Source organism: Podarcis melisellensis, assembly GCF_964234715.1.
Source record: "Podarcis melisellensis genome assembly, chromosome: 1".
NCBI lineage: Eukaryota > Metazoa > Chordata > Lepidosauria > Squamata > Lacertidae > Podarcis > Podarcis melisellensis.
In genome coordinates, this window is record NC_138528.1 from 85076253 (window position 1) to 85099615 (window position 23363).

Consider the following 23363-nt stretch of genomic DNA (forward strand, 5'->3'; position numbering starts at 1 on the left):
CACCTTTTGGGCCTCTCCTCAGGTGTTAACATTTGCCATCTGGAGGACATAAGTTCCACAACACCTGAGCTTCACATTTATTCATTTTCAAGAGTTGCATTGTAGGAGTTATGTTGGGTTGCTCTTTATTTTCTTTACAAAATGGTGGCCTCACTGAGGTGGACATGTGGATGGCATCACCCTCATGATTATCTCGTCCCACCTAAACAAATCCATGCATGCAAACAACCCTTTTCCTGGGGAAGCCATATGCAAAGCGGTCTCGGGGTTTGTTCAACGTCAGGATATAAGAGCTTGCACGTTCTTAAGGGCTGCGTCCGGATCCGCCTTGTGTAGCATGAAGTGGCCTTGGACTTGCGCGGCACTGATCCGATCAGAGGCAGACACGGCCTGTTTGGCAAACTCCTCGGCCGCAGCTGCTGGCTGGTCTGGGTAGAACCTCTGGAACATGCGCCCGAGCTGCCACTCTGAGCAGTACCCCACGTACTGCTTCAGGTCCACCCGGCCAGGGCGAACTAGGGCTGGATCGAGCCTGCAGGGAAAGAGGAGAAGAAAAATGAGGCTCAGCAAATGCTCAGGTGGGAAATATGGTTCTCTATGCTCCTCTCACTTGGGGTATCATCTCCTTGTTCTCTCTCCAACCCCAAGAAGATACAGGGCTAGGGGAATCTGCTCTCCCCTTTATTTTTTTGAGCTACTCTCTAAAAGAATATAGAGTAACAGTGCCTTGTAATTTAACTACACCCACGTCTTGCTGCACTCACCCATCATGCTCCTCTTTCTCCATACCTGCCAAGTTACCCATCCCCTCCTACAATCTCAGAGGAGCCTGCATGGAACCAGGAACAGTAAACAAGGACAGAACCAGATCTTCAGCTTCTGTGTTAAATGCTGCAAACCAGCATGACCAAAGGAGGCAGAAGCCCATATGTATATATACCCCAGACCACTCCCTAGCAAGCATGACCCCAGCGTTACCCAAAGCCTTACCCAGCCAGTTTTAACTGGCTGACCCTGTCTGCTGAGCATTTGCTCTTCTACCCTGCACACGACTCCTTCAGCACCAGGCTTACATGGCTGGCAGAGTCCTATGCTTGTGGGAGAGGATGTGTCACAGGTCTTGGAGACTACAAGAGCCCCAAGATAAGATTCTCTTCCGTCTTCTCCTATAGTATCATCTTCTGGAACAGGAAGTGTGTCTTCATTCCTGCTGCCTTCCTCCTTTTTATACTTAAAATAGTTACCAGCTGGTCCCCAGAAAGGCAGATTTTGCCTCATAAAGACAGCACTTCCAAGGGGTGAGACACAAACTGCTCTCCTCTGTTACTCACTGCAATCTCCTTCTTGACTGAGTTATAAGGAAGCTCATGGAGTTGCCTTGTGTGAGCTAGGGATGGACGGATCAGTTTATTTGGGGTCCATGTCCAAAGTGTTACAGGTGTTAAGTCTGCTCTGTTGCTTTTCCACTTTAAGATCTGTATTTTTTTAATTTAAAAAATCCATACAAAAATTCGTATTTAAAAATGCATTTTATTATAAATGCATATTTAAATAGTATTTATCAGGGTATGCATCTCTAAATGCATTTCCTACTAAAAAATAAATAAAAATCTTAATGCATTTTGGGAACCAAGGACTGTATTGCAAAATTTGGAGGAGTGGGGAAGCTTAAGGATAATTGTGAATTCGTTTGGGAGGTACAAATTTGGCTAGCTTGCTTGAAAATGCAGACAAAACAAAACTCTCCTCCACCCCTAGCTTGTCTTCACCTCAAAAACACCAATGGAGACATCTTAGGCACTGTGTTACTTGAGGAATCCTTGGTCCCACCAAGGGAAGTGAACCCTTTGGATTGAAGTGGTCTACCACCAAAGGGACTCCATTTGCAGCCTTCCTCCCAGCCACTGAGAGGTGAAGTAGGCTGATTTGCTGGAATACTGGTCCTTTGTGTGTGTGTGTGTGTGTGTGTGTGTGTGTGTGTAGCTGTTTCCCTGGCAAAACAACAGTCCTGCTTCTGTCTGCGTTTGGGCTACCGAGGGATTCAAAAATCTGCCTCAGGGGATACCTAGCTTCTCCTCGTGGCATGCTTTGGCACCGAATGTGAGAGGGTTGAGTAGAATGGGTTGGGTGAGGTTATCATGGTGTTAGTGTCCTCACCACATGCCGGCTGGTGGTTTCAATGCGTCACCAGTGTAGTACTTCATGTTGTGAGGGGAAGGTGATGAAGGAATTTCTCTATGGGACTGTCAGTTGTTGCTACATCGTCTCCTTCCCCTCCCCCTTTCCCCTTCCTACTTCTGTTACAACAGTTTTGATTTAGCTGCTAGAGAAATGTAGAATCCTAAACCACTGTAGACTCCAGCCTCTCAGCCACTACCTTCCTTGGGTGCCATTAAATGATCATTCCCAAGCAAAAGGTTATCTTCTGCAGCTAACAACCTCTCTATCTGCCCCCATTTTCTGTGCAATGCTTCTGACCTGTCCACATAATTGGTGGTCATGAATACGATCCTTGCTTCGGAGGAAGCCACACCATCCAATGCGTTGAGAAGGCCACTGAAAGTCAGGCGTCCCATGCCTTGGTATGCGCTGGGGTCTGGAGGGAAACACAGAGGCACAGAGACAGCTCAGAGGGAGACACTATAGGTACAGTTGTGACCAAGGGCTGCCCAAATTCTGTCTAGGTTTATAGCCTTCCAGGGGAAGGGCAACAATCCCACTGTTGTGGTCTTATGTTACAGTAGTACTAGTTTTATGCTGCCTGCCTGATGTGCAGTGGTTTGCGAAATGTTCCTGACACACTGCTGTCCAAATAGATACATGAAGGGGTCAGAGAAAATCATGCCACCTGGTGGCAAAATGCAAGTCGATAGAAAGCAGGACGATAAACAGTCAGGAGCCTATGTCAAAAGAAGGCTGGCAAAAAGAAGTGCCTCTAGGATCTCTGCTGGCGAATCTCTTCCACAATGCAAAAGATGTAAACCTGTCCCCAAGCGCCTGTCTTGTTTCAAGTCTCTCTTTGTATATGGATAACTGATTTGGAATAGGTGTCACATTAAAGCCTGCAGATAATTATTTATCATTATATTTATTCAATCTATTGGTAGCTTGCTACGTAAAAAGTATCGAAGTAACTCACAAAATTTTAAAGACATAAAGCAAAAAAAAAACTCAATAAGAAGAGAGCAATACGTTGCAATTAAAAAGAAACTGTACAAAAATCCAGAGAACAGACACAGTAAAGCAGCAGGGGGGAAAACTTGGCAACAAAGCATATCATCCAGCAAATCATCACCATCTGTCAAATACCTGAGTTAAGTTTTTACCTGGTGCCAAAAGAATTTTAATGATGGCCCCAGGAGGACCCCACTGTGAAGAGCATTCCACAAGTGGGGAGCCCTGACTGGAACACCCTCTTCCTTGTCACCACACTCCAGACCTCCCTCAGAGTGGGCATTAGTAGGAGGATAAAAAATCGAAGGGTCTGGGTAGGTTCGTAAGGGAAGACATTTTCCAAAAGACATTGGTGTCCTGAGTCATTGACCCCTCTTTGTCAGCCACCAGGTCACCAACCCGAATCCCATTGCAAAGTGCAGCTTGGAGGAAGGAGCTACTATTCAGCTCTCATTCCCCCCACTCTGAATGAACAATTAGCTTGGGAAAGTTGCTGCGGTGCAGCACTTAATCAGGATGCCTCCACAGAGTTACAACACAGGGGTGATGAACGCTTGGTCCCAGCTCAGTCAGAGGCAGCAGAAAAGGGCAGCCTGGAACAAAAGAGTGGGGAGGCGCCATCTGCCTGTCACTCACTTTCGGCAGCAAGATCCCGGCTGACGAAAGCAGCGTCCACGTCCTCCAGGAGGATGATGCTCTGTTGAGGAGCTACGCTCAGGAGGTGGTTAAGACGATCGTCAGAGAGGCTGCGATCGCTCAGGCTCAGGAGACAGATGCTGTACTGAAGTTCTCCAGCAAGGGCTGTGCTGTGATAGACAAAGGACAATGTTTCCACTGAAGAAAACTATGACAACACCTTGTGCAAAGGTGTAAGCTGTAGGGAGTGATTCCTGACCAGGAGCTACACAAGGTGCCCAGGGAGGTACCCTTAGAGACTGTATCCATGGTCAACAACTTTGAGAAAAGGGATTTGGGGGGGGGGAGGAAAGCTGAGGACATGGTACTCACATGAAACTGCTCTTTCCACAACCTGGGGGCCCGTACAGCAGGTATCCTCTCCGATAGGGGATTCCTACAGACAAAGAGGCTAGTCAAAAGGCAGAAAACTCAGCCTATTCCAACTACTTATGAAATCTGAGCTACCATCATCACACCCGAGAATAAGAATGAGCTGATCGATGATTCCTTGAGCTCACTCCATAGTGGCCAATTCCAGCTGCTGATAAAGAAATATATTGCACAGGGCTCTGACAGAGTACCCAATTTCCTGCCATCCTAAAGGTTTAGGGCACCCTGAACAAAAGCACTACTTTAACCAACTTGGCAAACAGTTGATACAAAATATTGTGGCAAATGCCAGAAACTTAGTGAACGTTTGGTTTATCAGTACTTGGCTGTGCAGAGACTAGCCAGGACAGTCTCTCTCGTAGAAAGTAAGGGATAGTTCCTAATTCTCAAGGATTGGGACTATGCAGGGGCTGTTGTAGAGACTGCAATGAGGTAAGAAGAGGCTTCCCGCTGCACTCATAAGAAGAGAGAGGCATCATCACAGTTGGGAGTCCAAAGCAGGAAGAAGGCGCAAACAGTTTGGAAATGACAGGGATGCAGAAGGCAGCAGAGATGCCTTTGTGCGCAATAGCAGAGGGCATTGTGAATGATAATCTGGGCTAAATAATGGGATACGCTGGCTCCATAAGTGGCATCCCACCTGCCTTAATTTAGCTCATAAAGGAAAAGCTCAGGTTGTGAGGGTATCTGAATGTCACTCCCTGAAAAGTAAACTCACCTCGATCAATGTACCACTTGGGGTTACCAGTGAACTCTTTCACATCCTGCACAATTCTCTCGGACACTCCTTTCTCAAGCACTACAGAGGTGAGCGGACGCCGACGTCGTGGGAAACCAAATGGCCGCCATTCAGCCCCCATGGCTGTGTACATCACCGTCTTTCCTTCTTGCTGCCTCAGAGCCAATTCTTTGGCTGCAGAGAAAGGAACAAAGCTGAGGAAAGGAAACTGGTTAGAGAGCCAGTGTGGTGTAGTGGTTAAGAGTCTCGTAATCTGGGGAACCGGGTTCGCGTCTCCGCTCCTCCACATGCAGCTGCTGGGTGACCTTGGGCCAGTCATACTTCTTTGAAGACTCTCAGCCCCACTCACCTCACAGAGTGTTTGTTGTGGGGGAGGAAGGGAAAGGAGAATGTTAGCCGCTTTGAGACTCCTTCGGGTAGTGATAAAGCGGGATATCAAATCCAAACTCTTCTAACTGCACATCTGGATACAGATGGGAAAGAGGTAGAGGGAAATCGCCTGTCTGCTAAATATAACAAAGAAGCAAGGAAGCATCACCAAAGAGAATGTGTCAATTTGGAGGATAGCCCCAGCTCTAAGTAGGGGTACTTAAGGAACTGGAGTTCTGTGAACTCTGATGCAGAGTGATATAATTTGTACCTCCTGGAATCAGGTGCAGAACAGAACATAACTAGCCATCAGACTTTGGCCTTCTCTAAATTTTGAAATACAGTTTTCAGTTCAAAAAATGCCCAAAGGCATGCAAAATGCATAATTTGGAATAAAATACATTTAGAAATCCATACAATGAGCTACAATCATAGCTACTTCATAAAAATATATTTAGGTATGTATTTGAACATGATTTTTTGCATATATTTTTTTTAAATTGCAGATTAATGCAGAAACAGGATGGAATGGACTTACTAAAGAACACATGTAAAATAAACCTGGGCCCAGAAATAGACTGATCTATTCATCCCTAGTGCCAACATCATCATTAAATGTATTACCCACCCTTGCCAGCAGGCACCACTCCAAACAAGGAGAGCTATTGTACCTTCCTGCAGGATGTTGAAGAAAACTTCTCGGTTGCTACCGATTGCTGTGAAGGTGACAGATTCCCAGGGGGTGCCCGTATGCAGGTCAATCATTTGTTTCTCCCGGTTTCGTTCAATGCGGATCCACTTCCTTTTATACCTGGAAGCAGAACAGGGAACATGTGAACAGGAACTGGTGGTGGGGAGACAACTGGATGAGCAAGCGTGCAATATTCATGACCACCACTTCCTTATTAGCCTTGCAATACTTCTGCCCATCCCAAAGACCTTCCATGGCCTCACTTACCAAATGAAATGGTTCCCAGGGCTGGGGATAAAGTCAAACTTGGTACTGATACGGCCACTCTCATGCTGCAGGTATGAGGTCTCCACGCTCAGGTGCTGGGTGTGCTTTGCATGGTGAGAGATCCAGCTCAGCAGCCAGTGATAACTCTTGTCCTTGCTTGGCACCTCTAGGGTGATCATACAATGCCGCCTGAAAGCCACCAAGCCAAGCTGTGCCCCTTTACGGGCCAGGGCCAAGGCTGTACCTACACCCACCAGGCCAAAGCCTGCTCCGAAGTATGGATTGTCCTTCAGGGCCGAGACAAAGTCAGAAAAGGGCATTGTTGTGGGTGGGGAAATAACTCCAGTGCTAAAGAGCTATTCCTAGCTGCATTTCTTCTACACACCACAACAACACATGGAGAGGAAGAGAAAAAAACAACAAATTAATTATGAAGATATGGGTGGCAAGTATATTGGTCACCTAAATGCTTCTTCCAGAAGACGAGCTTTATTGACAAATTCTCTTTAACCTGGGTGTGAGGAACTTTGACCCTCCAGATGTTGCTGAACTACAACTCCTTCCCTGGCCATTGGCTATGCTTGCCGGGGCTGATGGGAGTTGTAGTTCAGCAACATCTGGAGAGCCAAAGTCTCACCACACCTGCTTTAGCCTCTTCCATGCTACCTTATTTTAGCAAAATAAATACCCTGGCAGATCCCTCCCCACTGGAAAACCAGAATACAAGTAATTATGCATACATACTCACAAATTCAGCTTCCCTCTCTATAGTAGTTTGAAAGATTGCAAAGCAAGGCTGCCACCATTTTGGCTTGTGTAAAGAAAACTGGATATTCCCTAGCTTGCATTTGTCGGTGTAATCTGGAAAAATTGGTGAAATTGCACTCTGTGCTTGGGCCGTGTCTTCAGCAGCCCATTCCCCATGCTGTTAAGTTAGTACACCGGCTTCACTGGGTGGCTTAAAATAGTCGAAGGCTAAATGCCTGGAGCGTCACTCATCCATCTTCTCTTTCTCTAATGTGTGCAGAGATGGGTATAAAGCCAAGGCTGCAGCAGCATCGGCAGGAGCATGAGGTATTCACTGAGAAGAGGTTTTGCTCGGTGCAAGGTGCCAGCAGAGAAGCTGAAGGTTACATGCTGTGTGGTTCCCTATAGCCTGCTGAGCTTGTTAGGATTCTTGCTCCGTGCTTGCAATCATGGGATTGTTTTATGTTACATGACGGTGTATGTTTTCATTCCACAGTGTGGGAAGTGGCGGAGACGGAGCTAGTATGGTAAAGTTTTACTTCTAATTAGTCAAACCTTGGTTGTCAAACATAATCCATTCTGGAAGACCGTTCAACTTCCGAAATGTTTGATAACCGAGGTGTGGCTACCGATTGGTTGCAAGAGCTTCTTGCACTCAAGTGGAAGCTGTGTCAGACGTTTGGGTTCCAAAAAACATTCGAAAACCGGAACATTTACTTTCAGGTTTTCAGCATTTGGAAGCCAAAGCATATGGTAACGGAGGTGTTTGGGAACCAAGATTTGACTGTATAGTAGAATAGTTCATGATGTACCAGCATCTCTTAAAAGTTTATGTAGCTAGGGTGTTTATGCTTATCTTAAACACAATAAACACTTTATACTTTGAATTGAACTGAATGGGGAAGGAGTCTTCTTAACCAGGAATTCTATCTGCTTTCTCCACATCATGCATAATTTTATATAACATGTTCCCCTTTACCTGTTTTTTTCCTGAACTAACGTCCCCACCCCCACCATTGTAGCTCTTTATCATAGGGAAGTTGCTCAATTTGGACTGCCCTTTTCTAGCTCAAATGCTTAGGCATGCCCAATGAAGTTTTTGATTTCTTGGGCAGACCCCCTCCCCATGCCACCACAATCAAATTTTGAAAGGTCACTCAAAAGTAGCTTGTTGTGTGGCCCAGAAAGCTAGAGAAACATAACTCGGCAACTAGTTACTCCGCCAAATACATGGGGGCCGAATAGTAAATCAATCATGTTTTGCAGCTCATATTCACTTTGAATTTCTTCTGAGTTAGCATTTTGTCTGCTCTGTGGAGCTTGCTGTTTATTTCCAATAGCATTGGTGGAAAGTAGAAACTGAACTGATGCTCTCTGAAAAATTTCATTACTTGTGTGTGTGTTTTTTGGAAAGTCAGCCACAGCCCAAATGTTGGTTGCTGCTCTGGAAACATCTGCCTACCACGACTAGAGATAGGAAAATTTATAATACTTTTCTCCACACTTTTAAAAGGGGTGCGATGCTGAGGAGGAAACCTCTCTATGTGGTTAAGTCCCATTGAGTCCAATGGAACTGACTCCCGGCTGAAATGATGCAGGGTCTCAGGCTCAATTTCCTGTCTCGAAAGGAGAATCGTCTGAACCCGCCGCCCTTTTCTCTTGCAGCACTTAATCGCCCCCATAGCATCAAGAAGGTCCTTTCCTTCGTGCCCCCTTCCACACGCCCGGCATAAAGGAACAACACCCGCAGAGTGGAACACGCTCTCCACGCATTAAAGACCTCACCTCCGGGTAGCGCCTCTCTTGCCTTGCTTTTCTCTATGGTTCTTTGACCGGAAACAATTATTTTCTCTACTCTATCGTCCCCCTAGATATAGAGATATGAAAAGAGTTACAGTAAACTTATACTGTAAATCAGTGTTTCCCAACCTTGTGCCTCCAGCTGTTTTTGAACTACAATTCCCATCATCCCTGACCACTGGTCTTGCTAGCTAGGGATGATGGGAGTTGTAGGCCAAAAACATCTGGAGGCCCAAGGTTGGGAAACACTGCTGTAAATGTATAAACTTATAAATGTATATTAGCATAAATATCTTTTGATGATGATTCCCTACAAATGCATAATGACAGTCGTTTTGGCATATTCGGGGTGAATCCTCTATCTTGCAGTAGGGACAAGAATTCGATCCTAAATCAGAAGTTACAATAAGGGTAGTGTGCAATTCTCACTTTTTTCTATCTCTACCTTAACCCCCAGCTTCAGAAGGCGGAAGTTGGACCGAAGTCGGCATTTCCTGTGCTTATATGTGACAGCAGAGCGGACGCGTTTTCCGGCACTCTATGGTCCCTGAGGGAGCGTTACGTGTCTATATTTTTTCCTTCGCGGTCACGCCAACCCAACCATTTGCCTGCCTGCCTGGGTTCTGGACTTGCGAGGTGAAGATTAACCCCTGGAAAGCTTCCCTTTATGGTGCCGCCTTTGGTCCTGGAACATCAGTCAGCAGTTACCATAGAGTTGCGGGGTGGGAGCGGGCTCTGGGCGGCACAAAGCGGGGAGGGGGGATGAGTCTCGTTCTTCCTGGGGGGGGGGGGGAGAAGTGAAAGGAAGAGCTTTTGTTTTGTTTTAAGTGGGATGGGGCTGTGGGGCTCCTCGTTGGCCTAGGAAGGCGGTGGACAAGCAAACCAAAGAGGGAAAGGGAAGGAGGTGCCCGGTGGTGAGTTGACTTGGGTGGGCCCTCCAAGACTCTCACGGCATAGCTGTCAACTTTTCCCTTTTCTTGCGAGGAATCCTATTCGGAATAAGGGAATTTCCCTTAAAAAAAGAAAAACGTTGACAGCTATGTCTCACAGGGGCGCAAGGAAGGCAAAAGGTGCTCCCAGAAACTCATTGGCCCCCTAATGCTGTTGTATGTGTGCTTTGTAATGGGGTTGGGGCAGGCGGGTCATGGCCTGAAAAGGAAGGGCCCCCCACAGGGCTAAGCTGAGCCCTGGAGTTGGTTACTGGCCATTCTGCCTCAGGCATCCTCGTTCATCCTTTCCCTTAAAATATCCGTATTTTTCTCTCTCTTTCTCTTCCCTTGCACTTCAGAGAGCAGTAAAGATGGCCCACGCCTGGCACTGGGAGCCTGAACGGCTGCAGAAGAAGCCCACCAGGAGGAGGAGAGGAAACCGGGTGTGTAAGTTCAGCCTCATTGTTTTAAAGCCTGCTTCACCACCCAGTCAGGTGGCTAGATTCCTGCAGGGCTGCTTTACCCCAGCTAGTTGGGATCACTTGCCAGCTGCTATCCAAAAACATGCAGGAGAGGGGATATGGTAAGATGTGTATAAAACGATGCATGGTGTAGAGAAGGCAAACAGAACCATGTTTTTCTCCTTCTCTCCTAATAATATTGGAGGCTGGGGTCATCTAACGGAACTGAAGGATAGGAGATTCAGGATATATAGAAGGAAGGACTTCTTTATACAGTGTGTAATTAAGGTATGAAACTCACTGCCACAATATGTAGTGGTAGCCAGTAGCTCGTGTTACTTTAAAAAGGGAGCTAGACAAATTCACAGGCAATAAGGCTATTAGTGGCTTCTAGGTGTGATGGCTATATTCTGCTTCTAGGTTCAGGGATATCATGTTTCTAAATACCGTTTACAGGGGAACAACAGTGGGCGAAAGTTTGGCAGAAGCTGACAGGACTTTTAATTCTAAATGGGCAGTGCCCTTCATTTTTTCTGGAAGTTTTGTTAATCATAGAAATAACTATATCATCAAGCATACATGGCACTTGCATATCTAGCACGCTGTTACTTATGTTAATTTGGTCTGGAATCTTTCCTCTAAACAGTCTTGGGCATGATTATCTGCAGATGCATGCCAAAATGATTAGGTAACATATTTGTGAGTTTTACTGTGTGCCAGTAGGCAGTTCTGTGTGCTGTTCTTACAGGAAGCAAATTCAAACCCCCAAAATGTATGTCCCAGTGTGAGTCTAATCCTGGAAATTAGCTTTTCATCTAGTTACAACTGCCTATCTCTGAGCTACGTTTATCTGGAATGAATGCAGTGGAGTTCAGCTGTATGTGAAACTATTACCAAGGTGTTTAGACTCCAAGATTTGAAGAAAGAAATCTGGAGAGAGTGTTCCTATTGATTAAATTACTGGGCTTTACACAGGAAGAATTAACATACCTTTACCAGCTAGAGTGAAAAAGAACAGCTTGGTATTATATATATAATCTAGTACAGGAAGAAGTCTGCAGGATTGTAGTGTTGGGCTCTGCTGTGTTGCTAAAGCAGAACATTCTGCATATTGGTTCTGGGATGTAATATGTTTTGCAGTAATGGAGATGCTTTGAACTGAGCTAATAGAAGACAGTGGACTGTGCTGGCCAGTGGAAGTAGACTGGCAAAACCTCTTCAGGCTGTGAGGGTAGGCTGCAAATAACCCAATAAATTGCTATCTTATCTAATGGTAGAGCAAGCCCCATTAGGTTTTGACAGCCTAGATGCAGTGATAAAGACTATCAAAGTGTTTTCAGCTCTAAATTCTTCAGCAGTTTGCCTTAAGCCTCCATACAGTTGGTTTTAGTCTATTCCAGACTTGATTGTAAAAACCACTGACATAGCTGCATAAACTTTCATCTTTCCTCTGTGCTTCTCTTCTCCAGGAAAGTAAATCTGTGAATGTCCTGAATTTTCCCATCCTGAACCAAATACTGTCCTGTTGAGCTTTCTGCTTAAGCAGACATAGTTGCCAACTCCAATAGCTGCCTAATACTAACAAAGCTAACAGTTAATATTGGGCATTACAAAACCACTCCATACTCATTTATTTTGAAAAACTTAATCCATGGTTGCTTCTCTTCAGGAAAGCAATGGTACCATTTTCTTGCTATGTTTTTAACAGGAGCTGTACCCCACTTTATGTCATGGTGCAAGGCTACACTGAGGAGTGAATGACAATGAGCACGGGAGCAGTTACAACGGAACCTGTGGGAGGAGACAAGATGAACGCACTATGCCAGGAGCTCTTGCTACCCGGCTCAACAGATGCAGGAAATGAGAACAACCATAGCATCTCCAGTGAGAACTTAGTGGTGGGACAAAGCTTGCTTTTAACAGAGGCTTCTGTGGTAGGAACAGAAACTGCTGGTGTTGAAATATTTGTAGAAGCCGTGACTAGCAGCATGTCCCTCAGCAATCCTGGCAGCACTACAGGTATGTTGTGCCCTGATGGGTCTTCGTAACCATGTAAGAATGAACCACTTTGTCACTGTCATCTTTTAGTGTGAGTGGTTTCTGTCATGTAGCATTTGTATTCTAAAGGAGCATCAGAAAGAAGCCTTAGGATCTTAGGTCTGGTACAAAAGGCCAAGAGACCTGTGAAAGAGTAGTCTGGCTTTTCTGCACCTGATGCTGTTTTCTGTAATTGTAAGTTGCTTTGATACATTTTAAGTAGTCAGCAGCGAATAAATGCAAGAAAAATGAGGGTAAAGTTTGTACATCTGTTATCTGGGAGAAGGAATATCTGCCACATTCTGTTATCTGCTCTAGGAATTGGAGAGAATGGAGATTGTGTTCTGATCGGGGTTCCAGGGTCCTTGTTATTATCAATTGTCCAGCAAGTCACCAAGATAAGCTATGACTGTGGCTAGATTTGCTTGAGGTACTGTGAGCAGCTGAGATGGAAAAGGTGCAAGGTGTATTTGCCTAATAGGAGGAGGCAGGGATTTATTTTAACTGTATCTGATGGGATATTGCTGAGCTTGCAATAGGCATGAAGCTTACTGTGGATCTGTTTGCTGCACCTTCATAAGGCTGCTTATGGGAGCTACCTTTCAATGTCATGGTGATAAATATTGGACTAATGCCGTGGAATATAAGGACCAGAGGCCTTACTATGTTCTTTGAGGTCTACAGTTTTGCCTGCGGTGCCTCTGCCATACTCAGTACAAATGACTGAACTATCTTTAGGACTAATAAGCTAATGTCTTTATTAGGGCAAAGGGGCTGATACCGTGTGCCTCAACATCATCCTCTGCCTCCATCTCTTTTAGCAGTGCTGAGGAGCATGAGGGGTATAGGATATGGGAGATGGGAGAGTGCCTTGGAGGACATCAAGAGCATAGGATTTGCAGGGTACCATATTTACAGCAAAGTAGGGTAGGATGTTTAATGAAGGAGAAGACACCACTTACAGGGATGTTTAGGTGGTGGCATGTGGGAAGGGGGTTAGGTGTTAAGGAGTTGGAAGCTTACAAGGGAGTGATTGGCATCAGTGATCTTGCAAAGGAATTTGAGAGGCAAGATTCATATAGGTGGTACACACTGAGACAGGATAGTAAGGGACACTTTGAAAATTAAGCAGTGGTCCTACCATTGCCCTCCTTCAAATCAAACTGGTGATCTTTTCCTGTGAAAATGTTTGGGTGTGGTTCTAAACACCTGAAGCATGGAGAGTCCCCCCCCAACCCATTTGAATTGAATCCTGTGTTCTGATAACAGTTCTTATAGGTGACTCTCCACCTATATGCTGATGGCTGTGACAGAGCTTTGGAGAATCCTTGTCTGTAAGCTGACACAGTTTTTAGTAATTTTTGCCTTGGACGAGATTTGAACTGAGGCATGAGGAAGATTTTTTTCTACCTTATTTTCAGCTTTTTTTAAAATATCTCCTTACAGAGGTCTTGGTTAAAGTTGTGGAGCTCTATTTCTGCGAACGGTGTGGGCAGAGCTTCTCTGACCCTGGCCTGCTTTCCCAGCATCAGTGCATTGAGCTTCCCAGAGGACAACTTGCAAGCATCCCTCAGCTCCAAGAGCTACCACTGGGCCTTACAAGCCAGAGCCTGGCTGTCTCTGGAGAGCAGTCGACAGTCTATGAGGCACAAGCGCAGGGCTTGCTGGATAGAAGCAGGCAGGACCCTGAATTCTGTACCGATCCCCTCTTGTGCCCTGTTTGTCAGGTGGAGTTTGCCTTGCCCACTGAGCTGAAGGAGCATTTCAGGGACCACCAAAAACCTACGGGTCCCCAAGTGTGCTTTGAAGAAGGCTGTCATTTCAGCTCGGAGGATCGCAAGCAACTCCGGGGGCACCTGCGGCACGTCCACCAGGTGTGCCCAGTCACCTGCACCTACCGTGGCTGCTCGCTCTTATTCCGAAGCCGAGAGGACATGGACCTTCACCGCAGAAGCCACTTCCCGTTTCACTGTAGGCACTGTGACTTCATCAGCGGCAACACCAAGCAGTTTGGGCAGCACCGACACAGCCATCTGCAGGAGGCCACACAGCAGGATGTGGAGGCAGCGCTGGAGACGGGAGCAGTCGCTGAGAGCACTGAGCACAGCTTCACTGCCATAGTGGGGAAGCGGCTCACCCATCATCTGCTTCTAACAACAGGTACTTGGGGCTGAGGAAGAGGCTAGGGTGGGCAGAAGGGGGAATGCTTGGGAGCGATGCCAGCCACCTACTTCTTAAAAACCCCACTGGATCCTAGGGGTCTCTTAACTCACTTTTGTGACAGCTTCCACTTCACTCAGAGACAACGCCATAGGCAGAGGTAAAGGGGTGAAGCTCCATTAGTCAGCCGGCTTTGTGGAATGATATTGTTTGTGGATGTGGAAAATTATAGCATGAAAAGATGGTGGTAGATTCTGAATGGTGAACCATGGCAGGGAAAGGGATTTGAAATGGTGGGAAAGTTGGGGGAATGCAGTAGCTGAGAGCAGCTCTCCCTTTGAAAATGCCCAAAGTTTAATCCTCCTGTCTGTCAAACCATGAAAGTCTTATTTCCACTTTTTATGTGTCTTAATTTTAACCCTCTTTTCTAGTTCCTGTTCTACTTCCCTTTGCCTGGTTCTCAATATGCATTTATTTGCATGTTATCATTTGCTCATCTCAAGCCTTTTCTCTATAAAAAAATGGAGTCCCTGGTTTATATTTCATTTTCTTTCCAAGGAAGGGAAGAACCACTAAGCAAGGCTGAGAATTGCTTGGAAGTTCAGAGTGGTTGGGATGTGACTGAAATGGAGCCTGGCCTGGGGGCACATGTTGGTAGCAGTCATGTGCCTCCTGAGGACTCAGGACCCAAGGAAGACACAGGGGATGAATTTCAGGAGGAGGAGGAGGAGGAGGTGGTGGTGGAGAAGGAGAGCTTTGAGAAGAAAGCATCTTCTAAAAGAACAAAGGCTCAGCTGATCAAAGGTAGAGACTTGCATTAATTTGCGAGCAGTACAGTTTCTGGCATTTCTTAGAAAAGCTTTGCCAAACAGCAAATGCACTGGCATATTACAGCATGCCCTATATTTGAAGAGGGTCTCCCTGCCTGAACTGGTTGTTTTCTTTCCTGAGTTCAGAGGCAAACTACTTCACACATTACTTCCCACTTCTGCTTGGAAATCTATTTGTGGTGCTTTCTTTTCTTTGGAATGGGGCGGAGCATTGAATGCAATGGCTGTTCTCCAGTGGGTGCTAACTGATTCCCAATTATCCCTAAATCTCCTGAGCTACTAGAAGCTCTTAAGCATAGGGTGGGGTTTTTAGATAAATTTTATATCTGTAAAAAGAACCCTCTATTGTTATAGGCCATTGCAATAATTTTTTATTGTAGGGTAGAGAGATTGCAGTTCGGAGCAACTGTTATTGCTAGAGATGAGAGGCAGGCAAAATAGACTTCTGGAGCATGACCAAGGGCCCTTTTATTCATAACTCTGCACTTAAGGCATGCTTCTCTCATTGCAGAAGGTGCGGTTGAGGACTCCAAATACTTGTTCAAGACCCACATGTGTCCGGAGTGCAAGCGTTGCTTCAAGAAGCGGACTCACCTGGTGGAACACCTTCACCTCCACTTCCCTGACCCCAGGCTGCAGTGCCCAAACTGCCAGAAGTTCTTCACCAGCAAGAGCAAGCTGAAGATCCACATGATGCGTGAGAACGGGGAGAAGGCCCATCGCTGCCCGCTGTGCCACTACAGCTCTGTAGAGAAGAATGCCCTCAACAGGCACATGGCCAGCATGCATGAGGACATCTCCAACTTCTACTCGGACGTCTACTCCTGTCCTGTGTGCAAGGAGACGTTCAAGCTTAGCCATGCCCTCAAGGAGCACCTGAAGACCCACAAGGCAGAGCCCAAGCAGCTGAGCTGCTTCCAGGCCGACTGCAGCTACTGCACCGAGGACCGCAAGGACTTCCTGCGGCATGTCAGGGAGGCGCACTACATCAAAGCGGTGGAGTGCAAGTACTATGCCTGCTCCCTGCTCTTCCCCACCGCGGAGGTCATGGAAGCGCATCGCAAGACGCACTACGCCTTCCACTGCCAGCAGTGCGACTTCATCTGCTCCAACAAGCACGTCTTCCGCAAGCATAAGAAGCAAGGCCACCCGGGGAGCGAGCAGCTCCAGTGCAGCTTCTGCCCCTTTGCCACATTCAACTCTGTGGAATTCCACGACCACGTGGGCAAGATGCACGCCAGCGAGAAGATCCACAAGTGCACCGAGTGCAACTTCGCCACGGCACACAAGAGGGTCCTCATCCGCCACATGCTGCTCCACACAGGCAAGTTTGCTTCCCTGCATGGGGACTCCTAGGGAAGCTCTGGAACATGTCAGCTTAGGTTAGACTTATTCTTCCTGTACAAAATCCTGGCCTTCTGGGGCCAGGTTCTGCCCCACACCTCGTGTTGAAAGACCTAGATTCTGTACTGGAAAGGGATTGAGATTCTTTAGTAAAATTTAGGCATATTTGCCAGATTTCCGAACTTTAGTCTGATAACAGAATTTCAGTTCTGGTTATAGAGTTCAACAGTCTTCAGTAGAAAGTTAGATTCCCTGACTAGACTTTTGTTGGAGTTTGCAATTTTTGGCAGCCCATTCCCTATTTTAGTTGCAATTTCCCACCAGCCTTTCCTTTTCCCAGCTAGCAGCCTTGGATGCAGCTAGGCGAAGGCGCTTAGAGCACTGTTGCATTTACCTCCCCACCCCAACCTCCCAGCAAGCCCCTCCAGATCAGGAAGGTCTGGCAAGCAAAGGGCAGAAACGCGGAGAAGGACTTTCCAGTTTGTGGCCCTGCGTGGCGAAGGCACTTGCAGTGCCATGGTGATGCAGCGGCCAAGCAGCCCTAGTTTTTCTCCCCGCTTTGGAGTGAGAAAGAGGCAGGGATTGCTGCTTAGCCAATGGGATCATTGCCACTCACCTCTACACTTGCACTGTGGGAAGGCATGCTTGTTGCTTGTTAACGCTTACTTGAGGGCAGTGCCACACATGGTTAAAACCTGGGCGGCATCCATATGCAGTGACAGTAAAGCAATATGCTGTGGGAAGGAAGTGCTACCATTTATTTTGGGGTTTTTTGTGGGGCCGGGCAGAGGGGCACTGCAGGCAGGACTGTCAATCTACAGCTTCCAGTTTGCTCTGTGACTTTAGGAGAGAAACCTCACAAATGCCAGCTGTGCGACTTCACTTGCCGAGACGTGAGCTACCTTTCCAAGCATATGCTGACCCACTCTGATGACAAAAACTACATGTGCACCGAGTGTGGCTATGTGACAAAGTGGAAGCACTACCTGAATGTTCACATGCGGAAGCACACAGGAGATCTGAGGTACTGAGAGACCCCCTTCCCCTTCCCCTGGCTTGTTTCCTGTATCAGGAAGTAATCCGTATGCAGAGCTGAGACTTTTCTCCTTCCACGGTCTTGACCCACTCTTGTTTTGTGTGCAACCAGGTATCAGTGTAACCAGTGTTCCTACCGCTGCCACCGGGCCGACCAGCTGAGCAGCCACAAGCTGCGCCACCAGGGCAAGTCCTTGATCTGCGAGGTGTGTGGCTTTGCTTGCAAGCGCAAGTATGAGCTGCAGAAGCACATGCAGGCGAAACACTCCCAGAACTACCAGTCTCCCGTCTTCCAGTGTCAGTACTGCAGCTACCAGACCAAATACAAGCAAGCCCTGCTCAACCACGAGAACTGCAAGCACACCAAGCAGAGGGAGTTCCGTTGTGCCCTGTGCCCTTACCGCACCTTCAGCAATACCAGCCTTTTCTTCCACAAGCGCAAGGTCCACGGCTATGTGCCTGGTGACAAGGGCTGGCAGGAGAACTATGCCAGCAAGGAGCTGGAGGTCACCTCGACGGAGGTGCTGCTCAGTTACAACCTGGCCATGACCCTCCATGCTGAGCCCAGCCCCTCCCTCCCCAGGAGGCATGACAAAACCAAGGCCCTTATTTCAGAGGTCCAGGAGGAGGATGGCCCCCAGGAGACTTTCATCATGTCTCTCTTTGGGAGTGAAGGCAATGCTGAGACCGGGAGAGAGGAAGTGGTGGGAGAGCAAGACCATAGTAAGACAGATGCAGCCCCTTCAGAGGAACTCTCAACCAAAGCCTTTCCGAAGGGCTCAGGGGAATCGGGCAGTATTGGGAAGCCCCTTCCGACTTGCACACTGCATCTGGAGACCCTGTGCAGCTCTGATCCAGAGCAGCTGGTTGAGGAGATGCCCGCAGCAATGCCAGACAGTGGGGTGGCCCAGAATTGTAAGGAGGTGGAATCGGCCTATGAAGCATTAGGTTCCAAGGACTCCCTCCTCCTGGAGGACAGCGAATCTGCTCTTGACGACATCCCTGACTTTGAGGAGGAGGCAGAGGTCCATGAGGATAGAGAGATGGAGCTGGAGAAAGGTGCTGGGTCAAGGACTGTTGAAGAGAACAAAAAAGATGCTCAGCAGGATCTGGGGGACAGAAAGGGTGATGGGCGGGACTCTGAACTTCAGCAGGCACCACCCAGCCCTGAGCAGGGATTGGGGTGCAAAGAACCCAGTATACAGGAAGCTTTGCCAAATGGGTCAAAGCAAGATTCTCTTCAACCTGTTACTGGCCACGAGACTCTCCTTGCCCCAGAAGATATGCTTCCTCCCTCTGAAGAAGGCTCCGATTCAGAATCTGTGCTGAAAGCTCTAAGGAGGCAGGACAAGGAGCAAGCGGAAACCCTGGTCCTGGAAGGCAGGGTGCAGATGTTGGTGGTTCAGTCCGAGAGCCGCGTCTTCAAGTGCGAAAAATGCTCTTACATCACCAGGAAGGAGAAATCAATGCTGGTGCACTGCAAAGCTGGCTGTCAGGGCAGGAAATGCCCCTTGGTGTGCCAGGAGTGTGGGGCCATTTTCAAGCAGCAGAGAGGCCTGAATACTCACCTCCTTAAGAAATGTCCGGCCCTCGTGAAGAAGACTGTCGGGAAAGCAGCCTGCTTAGACCAGCCTGCTGCAGTACAGCCCAATGGCAAGAGCCTAGAAATAGCGGAGGCTAAGAAGAATGGGACAGGAGCCCCGGATGAGGAGGTGAGCAAGCTTCAAAAGCCTTCCTGGGATGCAGAACCGAGGCCTGTGAATGCTGAGTCTACAGCCGCTGTCCTTCCCAACAAACAGCCCTTGGCCATCAGCTTGCAAGAGAAGCCATCTCAGGATGTCCCTGAAACCATGGTAGAAGAACAGTTGCCAGGAGCTACCGCTGACACAGCTAGCTATCCCTTGGAGAAATACTATGTGGAGCAGAGCAAGTTCCACTGCAAAGCCTGTTCTTTTGCCTGTTCGCGGGTGTCCACCATCCGCTCTCACGTAGAGGACGGCTGCCGTGGCTCAGAGCAGTTCTGCTGCCCGTTGTGCTCTAAGCCGTTCCATTCCAAGAGGGCCGTTAAGATCCACCAGTTGGAGGGGCACGTTGAAGCTCATTCCACCCAGCTGCTAGAAAGGACCAAGCGCACAGCAGACTCAGAGGGCGGAGATCAGCAAGCAAATGGACAAATCATCTGTAAGGAGATGGGTCGGGCCAATGAGCCAGCGGGAGCAAGCTCTCCCCGCCCTGTGGCCACACACAAGAAGCGGCACTTCTCCTGCCCCTCCTGCCCCTTCACGTGCCACCAGGAGCGTGCCCTGAAGACCCACAAGAAGCGGGGCTGCCTGAAGCTGGGCGAGTTCCGCTGCACGCTGTGCCCCTTCACCTCCAAGGCTGCGGCAGCTCTCCGACTGCACCGCAAACTCCACCGCAAGTACTACAGCAGCCGGCCGCAGCTGGCCTGCCGCCAGTGCGACTTCACCTGCAAACAGGTTCGCTGCCTGCGCCAGCACGTGCGCATCAAGCACGAGGGCGAGAAGCCCCACAAGTGCCCTTACTGCGAGTTCAGCACCACCCGGCGCTACCGGCTGGATGCGCACCAGTCCTTGCACACGGGCGTGGGCCGCATCGCCTGCCCCACCTGCGGCCAGACTTTCGGCACCAACTCCAAGCTGCGCATCCACCGCCTGCGGGTCCACGAGAAGAAGCCCACCCACTTCTGCCCGCTCTGCGACTACAGCGGCTACATCCAGAACGACATCACCCGCCACGTCAACAGCTGCCACCAGGGGGAGCTGAACTTTGCCTGCGCCCACTGCCAGGCCCGCTTCAGCTCGGAGACGGCCCTCAAGCAGCATGCCCTGCGCCAGCACGAGGAGAAGGTCTCCTACGCCTGCCCTCGCTGCGCCTTCGTCTGCCACAGCGAGGCCACCCTCAAGTGCCATGTCCAGAAGCAGCACCCGCACCTGGAGTGCACCACCTGCAAGGCCACGCTGGCCACCCGCGAGGAACTGGAGGAGCACAAGAAGCTGCACTTCAGCCACCGCTGCGACATCTGCAGCTACGCGGCCAAGGAGCGGCAGCAGCTGGTGAGCCACTACTTGGAGGCCCATGAGCCCCCCGCGGCCAGCGAGAGGCCGCTCAGGTGCTCCTTCTGCGACTTCGGCTGCTGCCACCAGCTGGTCCTGGACCACCACGTGAAGGGCCACGGTGGCACCCGCATCTACAAGTGCTCCGACTGCGAGTACGCCACCAAGAACAAGCAGAAGATCACGTGGCACATCCGCATCCACACCGGGGAGAAGCCTTACAAGTGCCACCTGTGCCAGTACGCCTGCGCTGATCCTTCGCGCCTCAAGGTGAGAGCCGTCCATCCTCGGGATGATGGTTAATAATGATTGCCTTGCCTGATTTGTCCACTCCCTGCCCAATATGTACCTATCTGTTTTCCCTTTCGGAGGGACTTAACTTTAGCTTCATTTGTTCTGGTTTTAACTTCCTGTTATAAGGTTTAATTGCCACCAGTGGAGGCAAAACCTACCCAGTAATTGTCTAATACGATGACCTTTCAGTGACAGACCATATGAAACATCTGTTGCGATCTGGGGTTTTTTTTCAGCCCAGCTAGACTGGCGGCTTCCAGTCTGTGATTCTGATCCCTTCCTCCTCTCTTGAAATCGTACAACTCTGTCTTATGCTTCAGTTAGTCTTGCCCCTCTCCTGCATGCATTTTAAAAGGTGGAAATGAAAAACAAAAACATAAACAAAACTAAGGAGTGCCTCAGATGCGATGTGTTAAGTCTGGCCTTTGTTACTGTGACTTTTCAGTGCCTTACTCTCCGTAGTATTCCCTCTCTGTCCTCATGCAAGAGGACTATCATCCAGGTTGCCTGCTAGGACCACTGATCCACTGGGTGAATTATTTTTTTCTTTATTCAGTTTATCTCCTGCCCTTCCTCCCAAAGGAGCCCAGGGTACCTGTTGATACATTTGCTTCACTGTTTAGTCTTCCTTGTTTCCTGGGTTCATAATAATGTTCCAGTCAAGTAACTGGATTAAACCACTTGTGAGGTTGGTATCCCACATGTGTGACCCCCCCCCCCGGTTTGTCTCCCTCTCTCTGCCCAGTATCACATGCGCATACACAAGGAGGAGAGGAAGTACCTTTGCCCAGAATGCGGCTACAAGTGCAAGTGGGTGAATCAACTGAAGTACCACATGACAAAGCATACAGGCAAGTGCTTCACTGGAATATGGAGGTCTGGGAACTCAGGAGCTAGAAAGGGCAGCCTCTGTTCCTCTTGGGGGGATAAAGCCTTGCAGGGCCATGTGTTTTGTTCACATGATGTGAAGAGCAGAACCTCTTGTAGCCTTCCAAAAGCTGTATGCAGAGGCAAACAGTTGGCATGGTCCAGATTTGATAGAGATTTCTTTCATCACAATTGGACTTATGAGAGTAGGCATGGTGATCTGTAGATTCTTGAAGAAATGTGGCAACAGTCTGTTCTGTGAAGAACTAGACAGAATATTGTCCCATGTGAGATGGTGCTGGTCCACCAGTGCATCTGTTTTGGGTGGGGATATCAGAGTAAAGAACTGACTGTAGCTTTTGGAAGTGTTGGTACGCATCAATTTTTGAAATATGTATCTCACCGCAGGCATGCCTTACATGCTAACAACCGCTTATTTCCATTTGAGAGCATTTCTGCCTGGTAGCATTTGGGTTGCTGAAAGAGTTTTCATTAGAATTTGGGGTATTTTTGTAGCCATAGTTCAAGGCCAACATATGAGGCTGCAGTACTGGGTGGAGATTTGGGGACACTCCTTTTGCCAGGGCATGCACCTTCCTGCAGAACATGGATGAGCGGCAATGTTGAGCAGTGTTGAGGTGGAAGACACATGGGCTGTGGCTTGGTTTTGATGGTCTGGCATCTCCCACCTGCTTCCAGTGTGTTGCTCTGTGCTTTCTACACAGGGATCAAGCCATATCGGTGTGACGAGTGCGAGTACTGCACCAACCGTGCCGATGCCCTGCGCATCCACAAGGAGACGCGCCACCGCGAGGCCCGCTCTTTCATCTGCGAGCAGTGCGGGAAGGCCTTTAAGACTCGCTTCCTCCTCAAGACGCACCTGAAGAAGCACAGCGAGGAAAAGCCATACGTCTGCAACGTCTGCTACCGGGGTTTCCGGTGGGCAGCCGGCTTGCGGCATCACTATCTGACGCACACCAACGAGCACCCTTTCTTCTGCCGCTACTGCAGCTACAAAGCCAAGCAGAAGTTCCAAGTGATCAAGCATCTGCAGAGGCACCACCCTGAGCAGGGCGGGACGGAGGGGGATCTCAGCAAAGGGGTGGGCAAGGACCCTAGTACACTTCCTGTCCACCTACATGATGCTCAGCTGGAGATTCCCCCCTCCAAGCACCCAGAGGTGATTGAGGCCCAGGTGTCACCGCATGGCTAAGTCAAAACTGGGGGGAAATGGACTTTGCACATTGAGACGACACTTTGCTGTGGTTTCCATGAACTGGAAGTGGGTGGAAGCCCTCAGCCTGGAAGCACAAGATGTGCCCATCCAAGCTGTTTCAAGCCCGCTAGGGCAAACACTGGCCTCTCTAGGTCAGGCGTACGCCATTGTGTATGTTTTATAGTCATATCTGTACATGGGATGTAAAATATGTGACTGTATAAAAGGGATCTCCAGCTTTCTTTGCAATTTTCATGGTGT

General features: G+C 48.5%; 2 protein-coding genes across 3 annotated transcripts; one reads left to right on the plus strand and one right to left on the minus strand.

Moving 5' to 3' along the window:
* Positions 1-99: 99 nt before the first annotated feature.
* On the minus strand, positions 100-8928 carry BCS1L (BCS1 homolog, ubiquinol-cytochrome c reductase complex chaperone). 2 transcript variants are annotated; one of them, XM_081920577.1, is made up of 8 exons: positions 8841-8928; positions 6309-6685; positions 6022-6161; positions 4961-5155; positions 4183-4246; positions 3811-3980; positions 2479-2596; positions 100-532 (listed from the first exon to the last, which is right to left on the minus strand). In XM_081920577.1, the coding sequence occupies exons 2-8, from the start codon at positions 6626-6628 to the stop codon at positions 280-282; spliced, it is 1260 nt and encodes a 419-aa protein (XP_081776703.1). In that variant the 5' UTR covers positions 6629-6685; positions 8841-8928; the 3' UTR covers positions 100-279. The 2 variants fall into 2 exon arrangements, with proteins under 2 accessions (XP_081776703.1, XP_081776702.1); XM_081920576.1 differs by lacking the exon at positions 8841-8928 and having other exon boundaries at positions 6309-7038.
* Positions 8929-9296: 368 nt separating this feature from the next.
* On the plus strand, positions 9297-23351 carry ZNF142 (zinc finger protein 142). Its single transcript, XM_081920980.1, has 10 exons — positions 9297-9491; positions 10144-10227; positions 11954-12264; positions 13729-14442; positions 15001-15246; positions 15784-16596; positions 17463-17640; positions 17764-20995; positions 21765-21870; positions 22612-23351. The coding sequence occupies exons 3-10, from the start codon at positions 12003-12005 to the stop codon at positions 23097-23099; spliced, it is 6039 nt and encodes a 2012-aa protein (XP_081777106.1). The 5' UTR covers positions 9297-9491; positions 10144-10227; positions 11954-12002; the 3' UTR covers positions 23100-23351.
* Positions 23352-23363: the final 12 nt, after the last annotated feature.